Here is a 10,468-nt window from a genome sequence, read left to right as displayed (position 1 = left end):
GCGAATGGTTTTATCATTTTCTGCTGTTTTATGGTGGGAAGCACCGCAGTAGGTGTGCTGGGCGATTGCTGTTGAAGCTATACCAGGTAAGAGGGTCTTGAAGTATGGCATTTTCAAATCATCAATTAGAGACTGAGAGTCAATCAATTTTAGCACAAATTCACCTTTAAACTCATGGTACTCCAACGCTTCACAATTGTACTGGAACAATTTCCATTGGGGTAGCGGATTATTCCCCTAGCTCACTATGGCGTCAGCCAACGCCTGATTAAGTCTCCCGCATTTGGCGGTGTACAGTTGAAATGCGGTGGAATAGCACAACACATGGGTTTGGTATCGGAGCAGTACGCCCGTGCATTGGGGGAATATTTGGCCTAATAAAAGGTGGTGCTATGTTAGTGTTTGCAGAGTAGGCAATCTGTAAAGCTAAGCCTTGCAGACTGGTTCCCATCAACAATGTGGTGGAGTCGATTACCAAACGGGATTGCTGATCACGGGATTGGCAGTGGTTCGTGGTAGTGCTGATTGAGTGATGTTAAAAACGGCTGCCCTAATGCCTAATTGTCCCCTCAAAGGCGTTTGAAGGGTTGTTTTGGGGAGAAGGCTACAAGTATAAATCAGGGTTGGAGCTAATACGGTTGTGGGCGCTCTAACTAGCAAGCGAGGGGAGAACGGACAATATTTTGCGACGCAATATAAGCAAAGGGTTTATATGTCGTTGCGCTCGCTGAGATAGGCCGTGGAATCATGGAAGGTTAACGATATGCTAATTTATGGGGCGGGAATAAGGGCGGCAGCTCCACGAAGGGGTTCCGAGGTGGAGAGAGGTAATGCCTTCGATGGGTGTTAGGAAGTTTTGTTCGCTTTGGAAAATTAAATTGAGGTGGATTCTGTTGTTGTGGAACATGAGGGACAGCTGCAACTGATGAAGTATACTGGAACATTTCGGTCTCAAGTGTACATCAAATGGGTCCCTGATTAGCTTTACTGGAAGATTTGTTGGGTACAAAACTACTGGGATTTGGTGGTGTCATAACAGGGGTGAATGGCCCGGGTCGTTGAAAAGGTGGCGTTGATGTTATAACCACGAGATATACCACTTGCCAGTGCAATCCCATTATCAGTATCCGATTGATGTATTTGAGCTTGATGGTGTGCCCGATTAACCTGAGCAATAGAAATTGCAACTCCTGGCAGCGTGTTTTGAGATATAATTTTAGTATGATGGTTCAAGTTAGCGCGTACATTGCTTATGTTTTAAAAATGCTAAAGCTCATTGATGCTCTAGCAGTTAGCATCGACGGCATTTGAGTCTTAACATATCTGCGCAGCCCAAATTTTTGGATTAAAATGTGAATTGCAACTGGCAGTAAGTGTACTAAAGAGCAAATGAATTTACCCAATCGTGTACAGGTTTCTGTCTTTTAACTGATTCCTTATTTTAAAACAAAACTTAGTTCAGTGGAAAGATGACTAAAAGATGAACAATTATCCATCAATTCTTCCTCGTTCTGTTCAGGTGGGTCCACCCGCTGCCGATTGTCTTCCTTTAATTCCGAAAATGCCCTCAGCTCCATCTGAATTTCAAACTCTCTTTTTCTCATAGTAAATTTATGTTTTTATTTGATGCGGCTCATGCAAGCTTGTTATTGCTTTTCAGCCTCTTCACGTTTCAGTTTTTCCATGAGAAGATTGCTTTTCCGCTGGATATTCAGGGATGACAACGTTCAGTGAAAGTTTGCTTGGAATGACCTGGAGTATAAATGCCTTCTGATAGGTTGTCTTGGTTAAAAATCAATCAATAATTTTCAGCAGAATGAAAAAAATCAATACTGTTCTTAGTTTTAACATCTAGTCCTTGCACAAGAACAGTATAAAGTGAACCGGAGCTCTCAGATTTACCATCGAAGTCAAAGACTTCTTTGTTTTTCTTTGCCAGCTTACTTGAGGCATCCATCAAATTAGAAACCAACCTTCCAACTTTATCACTCCTTTTCTGTCAACCTATGGCGTCAGTGAGGATTTTGCGGAGATTATGTGGCTCGAATTAGAAATTGCACAACAAAGCTTCCTTATTTTAGGAAGAATTCATTAGTACCTAACTCTGGCCGTGACATTGAAATGGTGCGTTTTGCAACTTGAAGTCAGTTCAAAACAAGTAAACCAAGTGAGGGTTATCTCCAACTAAACTGCTGACGACTTGATATTCAAGCAGCCGATGAACAGGAGAATGGTTACCGAGTAGCGCAGTTTTTGACGAAAGTAAGTAACAGAAGCGTCTAACGTGCTTGTAGGTAACTCGATGCTGAACAGAGAAACACCCAAGCAACTAGTGAGGGAAGGTTGAACAAATTACGGAAGAGAAAACGGGAAACGAAACGTACAGAACATGAACGCCGGGCGTATGTCACAAGACAACGCGGAAAACGAAAAGGACGGGACGGTAACACCGCACAAACGTGGCACGGCCAAATGGGTAAACAAAAGGATGGAAGATACATGCTGAGAGAAGGGCGCACGGCGTAATGGAAAACAGGCAGACGTAAAAAACACGTCGAGCGAGTATTGTGCGACAAAACCTGGAAGCGGGGATAGAACGGACAGTAAGTGGGCGAAAAAACGAGGAAACACAAAGAACAATGCTGGCACACTACAGCTGCCAACTCAACCGAACAAAATGGCAGTAACTCCAGAACATATTCAAAACACACCCTAGGAAGGCGGAGAGAATTGACTGCAAGACAAACTGTCAAAAAATTTTAAGGGATTTTTTTTCACCAACATCAAAGTAATTTACGGCAACTCAGTAGTATATTAAAAGTACTCAAAAATGCCGAAACTTAAAAGCCGCAGCTCCAAAACAAATTTATGTCACTCTCTAGCAATACCTACACTCAAACAAGCAATCAGCACGCTAACAACATTAAACAAACAACAATAGAAGTTTTAAAATTTCAACAGTGTGTTTGTTGAATCGGCAATGATCATGCGAAAACATTCAGCAGCAAAAATTAAAAAAACTAAAACTGGCCCCATTGAACTGAAAAAGACAAAAAATTAGAAAACAAACCTGCCGTAACTCCTGAGTCAACTAAGTCACACCTGCAAAGAAATATACCTCATCGCATTTAACAACATCATTCAAACAACATCAGCATAAATGAGGCGGTGAAAGAAAACATTGAACGCAAAGAAAAACGGAACGATTAGATACAAAAACAAAAAGAAAATATTGGGATAGTGACGTTAAGAAAAATGAAATTCGAGAATGGTGATGTTAAGGTAAACAAAACAAGAGGATGGTACGGTATGAAAACGAGTGATGAGTAAAATATGTTTATGGAATACCGTGTGTTTTAAGGTCCCGATGTGGTGAATGTTTTTAAAAAATTTTTCCGTTTTGAATTTTACTCGATTAATAAATTGTCGAACTCAAAAAAATATTTGTGACAAATTTGCCATACTTTTGTGCTTTCATAAAATTTTTCTGTATTTTTGGTCATTTTTTGCAACGTTAAAAACTATTAACAAGTAATTTTCCGGTTATATACTTGACAGGATTTTTTAACTCTTCGGGATGTTTATCTAATTTTTTCAGCAATTCATCAAAATTAATCAGATTTTTCAGAAATGATTTGTTAGCATTATTTCTCAAATCTGTGATTAGTTTTCTTGCTATACAACTCTATTGTACCAATTTCCCAGAAATTTTTTGATACTACCAAAAATTTTCAAAATTGATGTTTTTTCCAATGAAACGTTTTAGTTTTGGTGATTATTGACGACTAATTTTTGTTAATCACTATCCTCAACTGGCTATATCAATCTCTGATAGGCCTTCTTTGAAAATTCAATTCTTTACTTATCTACCGCCCAAACATCATTAGATCGTCAAAATGTAGCGGTCAAAGTCTCGTCTATTTTTGTTCTATTTTTCTGTCAGCCCTTGTGCCGCGGATATCAATCTTTTCAATCATCCAACGGAAAAGCTTTGGTATATTTCAAAACAGCAGTCCACCCCGGGAGAACAGTTTCCAGCACCCTCTTCACTGTCGTGCAGGCAAATGCAGGCCGTTTGCCTTGCTGTATGGCTTAGCAGTTAGAATAGTCTACATCCACAAATGTCCGAAATGGTCCAATTCCACATCCACAAATGTCTTATTCGGTTCTGGTAGATTGAGGGTCTGCCTAGGAGCATGATACACTTTTTACATTAACTTTTCCATCGTGAATCGACCTACCGTGGATGCGACCAAGTGATTGTTCAACGTAGCAGCTGGTGCTTGCTTGATATCAGATTGACTTTTCAGTCCAAGACTCATAATCTGTCCGGATACAACTCCGTATGAACTGCAGCTTACCACCCAATTTGGCACCCCTGGGGGTTTCTGTTCTCTTGAGAGCTGTGGATGAAACTGCCTGTCCGGTGGGTTTCCCAATGCGGGATCCCTCTTTTTTTAGGGGCTCCTTCAAGTCGGTGGCCAGAAACAAGGAGCGGCACCATGTAAAGGTGCTAAAAACACTTTTTTGTTATGTTAAAATCGTTGTTCAAATCGATATAAAGCAACGTACAATCGAAGATAGCAACGTGGAACCAATGAAACGAACAAACCATCAAGTGAGTTTTAGACGGCAAAGCTTTTAAGATTTCTTTCCGATGTTTATTGACGTCAAAATCGGTTCATAAGCGGCCAACATTCCTCTAGAAAACCCTAATAAAATAATCCTAAAAGCGCTTTATTTGATACATTTTGTGGTAATTTTTGTTTAAAATCATTTTAAACGTTTTCTGACTTTTCTACGAAAATTGGACGTATCTCTAAACGCATTTTAAATACTCGATTTTGAGTGTTTAATATTCTCTCACTTTTATCTATTCACTTAGTAACAACGGCATTGAGTGCAATGGCATAATTGCAGTACGACAATGACGCTTTCCACTTTTTCTGACAAACTAAAGGAAAATTTGGAGAAAATTTCAATGTTTCATTTCAGGTGGAGGTGGTGCAATTCGGGCATAAAATAGATTGTCGTTCAATGAGAAGGGAACAAATTGACCTTATTCATTGTTATCTCTGCTTATGAGAGAAGAGGTTATCAAAAAAGAGACGTTATGCTCCCACTTTAGAAGCAGATAATTAAAGTCGTATTTTATACCACCCAATAAAAAAAAGATATCCGAAAAAAATCAATTTAAACCAGACCAAGGTGAAGGCAGCTAACGATGGCATTCATACAATTATGAAGAAATGGCGGTGAATGAGCAAGATTTGAAAACTGGTTCGTAGTCGGGCTACTAAAAAGCTGTATTAATTCATCCGTAAATGCATTATCAGGTGCTTTAGTTAACCAGTTTTCTCGGTGACCAGCCTGTAGTGTGATGGAAATATGAACTGTGTGATCCAGACAAAACTTGGTTATGATCAGATCCAACACAAAAAGTTTAGTCATCATTCGAATTTGTGTGAAATAATGCAGATTATTGCAAAATAAATCAATGAAGCGCGTTTTTGTTTTGATTCTGCGAGACCAGATGAAAGTCCGCGATAATAATAATTATAATAAATTGTTTACCTTTTGAAACAAAAAAAATTAACTATAGTGAGAAGAATGTTACCAAAGAGTATCGGAAGTTAGGATCGGGAAAGATTCTTTTCAACTGCTTCCTTAATAATATCAGTTCCCTAATTTAGATAGAGAAGGGACTGACCCATTTCTTTAATTAAAAGCATTCAGATTTTGAAGGGGTAGCTCAACTGATTTAATTATACGAACAATAAAAGTAGGAAATTGATGTTCAGAGAACTAAACTCAATTTTTCTAAGCGAACCTCAATTTTGTAATGATTATGGGCAATCATTCTTGCAACTTCTGAGCAAATTTTGATTTGAAGGCTCCTTCAAAAGATACGATCAAATGGACATTCTCTTCAGGCTATTCGAGCTGGAAAAATGATAAAGGCACCAAATTTTCTAACTTCATGGCCTGTAAAACGCTATCGTAACTCCTTGATTCGTGGGTTCTTACATGTGAAACCTTCTTCGTCTGTACAATTGGGCCTTTTATCGGCAGCAGTCACTCGCTTCCTTCTCTTTGTCTGGTTTGGAGTCTAAAAGTCTGCACCGAAAATCTGTCTCTTAATGGCACCCTTTAGTGCTATCGTGCCTTTCCTGTTTCCAAAACCTAATCGGTATTAAATGCAAGTGCATTAGAAAAATGCACTGATACTTACAAAATGTCTACTACGTTTGCAGGATCTCATGCAATAGATATAGAAAGTTTAGCTAAGTTCCACTTGACTGAGATCCTTGTAACAACATATTTGTGTTATAAATTGTCATTAAAATCTCTAGCACTAGATTGTTGTTTTCTCCAGCTTTTGAACTTTGTCAACATTCCTGAGAGTGTTCTTTACTTTTTTAAAACTCTGTAGCTTCTTGTGGTCACGTTCAGAACAATTCTCTTCAGAACTAGTCCACTTCCTGATTATTGTTTTCTCAACTTTCGTCAGAGTGTTTTTTAATTAAATTGCTCAATATTGTTAATTTTATTGCAAATTTTTTATTATTAAAACAAGGCAAATTCCATGCGGCTTAGTTAAAATGGTCAGGCATCTCCAGCAGACACTACAATTAGGATAGAAAAAATTCCTGCCCCTTTCTCGATTATCGCTTTAAAATGAAGTATTCAAATTTAGTTCCAGGGGCTTACTTGATATGATCCAGAAAGTTGTCCTTATTGTTCTTTGAAAAGTAATTTTATTATTTTAAAATTCACAACAGTTTTTGTTTGCGAACTAAAATGAATTTTTTTAACTTGCGAACTAAAATGATTTTTTTGTTTGCGAACTAAAATGAACTAAAATGAAAAACGGTGGAATGACACAGGCATTCGTGCGCTCGAAACCTGCCAAGATCAGACTTTCGTGAGTTTTACGACTTTTCCACGCCATGAAATTTAAGCACACGACGTGAGGGTATACGCTCGAAGATGGTCTGATCAGAACTCACCTCAATTTGGACACACTGATCTGGGAGTACTGTCATTCATAACTCCTTTTGCCATCATTACTCCTATAGACACCTAAAATCTGCTACAAAAAACTGCATTCATATTCAGAGCAGGGAAGCTTGTATTCCATAGAAACCACTGCAATTATTGCTACAGCTCAATTAAATATCTATTTTGAGACATTTTAAATTTAAACAAAAATTCACAAATGGTGACGGGATGAAATTTATACATTTATAATTGACACGATATGATATATATGACAACGAGATGAGATACTTTAGATTATTTACATATCTTGTTCTCATTCACTGAATAGCTTTTAAAATATTACATAATGTTTACAAAATTATGTCAATATTTATGTACATGGTAAATACACGTATATTATTTACAGCTAGTACGGTAATAATACATAAGTTTCTAATTTCAAAGTGACGACAGATATCCCAACTTGAATTTTACAATTTACAGGTTTAGTTCCATCACTCCACTTTCAAGATCATTCGAATCACAATCAATTTTGAGTCCATTGAAGGAAGTGCTGAAGTCTTTTAAAGACCTTAGAGCGACTTTTAGAGGACCCTAGACCTTAAGAAAAGGGCAACTCCTGCTTCTATCCACTGGGCAGAGCTGCCAGGGTCACAGGGCACATCCAGACACGTGACCAGACTGTCTCTGTCAGTTGAAGAGTACAGAGGGAGGGAGAGGGTCTTACCACTCTCAGAGGATTGGTCGCCAGACTATAAAACCAAAAATGATAGAGACATTTTATCATTTATAGTAATTTTATGCTTAGAGTACAGAATATGCAGTGTAATTTTATACTTAGAGGAAATGCTCCCCTATAATTGGTATTTTGCACCTTCATAAAAAATATATAAAAAGTAGAAGCGTACAGTATCCAATTCTTATGAGAGCATAAGCTCTTTATAATGACAGCAAAAACAAATTAATCTTTATTAACCCGGGCTAATGGGAGTATAAATTTTGGTGAAGGATGGGGTCTTTAAAAACCCTACAAAGATAACCAGGCGTCAAAAAAGGTATGCAATACTTGCAATATAATCTGTTGTAAATGAAGAAAGCCCTAGGCGACTAGAAGAATTTGATTGCTATTAAATCCAGTTCTGAGAATAAACACATTAAGAAACTTGAAATGCCAGCAATGATTGTTTGCGAGTCAGCAGCAATGATTGTTTGTGAACAAGGAGACTCGCCAATGCGCGAAGGCACATCATGTTCCAGCCCCGCTCATCAAAAATATTGTCTCAACTGTTTGCAGCTGAAGCAGAGATAGATTTCCTCTAATGAAGTAGTTGAAATTTTGTTATTTTAAATTTGATAGATTCTTAAAAAGTGAGAGAAAAAAGTTCATACCAGGTGAGATCAATTTTTTTCAATAAAATGAACACAACAACAAACGAAATGACAGACATGAATAATTTTAACTGAAATTTCTGAAAAAGCAAAAAAAAACAAATTTTATTAAGCGAGCAACTAATTTCAACAAAAAAATCAGCCTAAAAAAGAAAATAAAAATTGCAATTTCCTCAAAAACTTATAGTGCAAGCCAAAAACAAAAAAAAACTCCCATAAATAATTGAGCCTGAAGCAGATAGAACATCTGGTTAATGGGATGAATTTATATGTCGACAATACAATATTGAAAGGCAATTTTTCGACCAAAATCACGTATTGACTTTGAGAAAAAAAATCGTTGTCGATTGAACACAGTTACAAGTTTCATTTGAGCCTCTTTAGAGAACCATTCGAATTGTCATTAATCAAAATAAATGATAAGTTCATTTATACAGGACCAAATTTAACCAAAAAAAGAACAAAATTAAAAACCATATATGGACAAATTTCAAAGCTTCTCCAAATCTTCAGAAGAAATAATGGCATCAATTTTAAATCCACGATTAGCCGTCAAGTGAAGGCAAAACTGAAATTCAGATATGCTCAAATTTGATTTTTAGAACTTTTATAAATGAGATTGATGGACAAGACAACAAAAATCCTCAGAGCAATATTCACTTATATTTTCTGAAAACAGTGTCTGTCATCAAAAATGTAAGCCAATGATTCTAGCAATTCATAAGCTTCTTCTATGACCAGACTACAATCAAGGAGATCTTTCATTACTCAGACTGTAAGAAACATACAGAAAATAATATCGAAATCCAAAACAAAAGTTACAATTTTTTATTAAAACAAACAGATTTGAATTAATCAATACCATAAACTATACAAGGGCAAAAACTTCAAGCTTAATTAGACCTCATTAGAACAAAAAAAGAACTCTCAGTTTTTGGAACTCGTAATAATGAAACATAAGAACAAATATTCAAACAACTTTACAAAATTTTTAAGGAAGCACTTACTGGCAAAGTCAGTAAAATGATTAGTTGTCCAAAGAAAAAGTCGGACAACAGCAGATATGCACAATTAAGAAGAAAGCGGAATAGCTAGATTCAGTAGTTCTTTTCGTAGTTATTACTCTGACAGATTCTTAAGAAGACATAGGTGCATACAAGGAAGAAGTGAATAAGAGTGAGATTAGTTTTCTTCATTTCAATAGAACGAACACTAGAACAAATAGATAAACAGATATTAAAGCAAATCCAATGCATATTCTCAAAATTAAAAAAAAAACAATTAAATCCAGCAAAGAACTGCTTTGCCAAACTGAAAAAAACTGATATCCAGAAATCAACATTTATCCCGTTTTCAAACTTAAGTTCGAACATTAAAATCCTCTCAATTAACAACTTCATCAATATTCAGCTTTCTTGACAACTTATTATATCCCTACTTATTCAACACCATACGCTCAATTTAGATGTCTAATTGAGTGCAGACGTTAAAAAATGGCCTCTGCATTCAATTATAAATCTAAAATGAGAATATACATTCAAATAGACGTGACCCAAGCTAGATAAACATAGACTAAGTCGTGAGTGAAGTAATTCACGTTTGACCATAATAAACGCTTTTTCATGCAAAATTAGTTATCAAATCACACAAACACACGTATGTGAAATAAGAAAAAATCCCCATTAAAAATCCAACTTCTTAAAAATTTGCAAATCAAACACAATCAGCTTTTGAAAACAAGTTTTTACTAAGAAAAACCACGCACTTTGAACGTCTTGTTAATAAGAAACATCTACAAGTGGACAAAACAATGTTGAGGGGCAATTTTTCCATAACCTGTCATTTTTTTGAAAACCATTTGCAGTTAAATGGGCACATTACTAAGATTCAATGATGCCTCATTGGATAAACAACTGGTATCGTAAGTAATCAGAATAAATGTCGCGTCAAATTGTAAACAACAAAATTTGACCAAAGGAACTAGTTGAAGGAAAAAAAACTAAGCTAGACAAAATTCTCTAAACAAAAACGGTCAGAACTCCAAAATTATCTATTTTTTTTAAAAAAAACAATTATT

At 36.3% G+C, this 10,468-nt stretch overlaps 1 protein-coding gene across 1 annotated transcript in view; it reads right to left on the bottom strand.

The window, feature by feature from the left end:
• Window positions 1-7,181: 7,181 nt before the first annotated feature.
• The window catches only part of LOC142341277 (cytoplasmic dynein 2 heavy chain 1-like), a 154,918-nt gene continuing 151,631 nt past the window's right edge, over window positions 7,182-10,468 (bottom strand). Inside the window, exon 56 of the mRNA XM_075392195.1 lies at window positions 7,182-7,754. Within this exon, the coding sequence (XP_075248310.1) occupies window positions 7,587-7,754 (168 nt within the window). The 3' untranslated portion in view covers window positions 7,182-7,586. The remainder of the gene's footprint in view (window positions 7,755-10,468) is intronic.

The sequence above is a fragment of the Convolutriloba macropyga genome, chromosome 6, assembly GCF_964194025.1.
Source record: "Convolutriloba macropyga chromosome 6, txConMacr16.3, whole genome shotgun sequence".
Classification (NCBI taxonomy): Eukaryota; Metazoa; Xenacoelomorpha; order Acoela; family Convolutidae; genus Convolutriloba; species Convolutriloba macropyga.
Note: the sequence above shows the minus strand (reverse complement) of the source record. Positions and strands in the feature narration are given on the sequence as shown.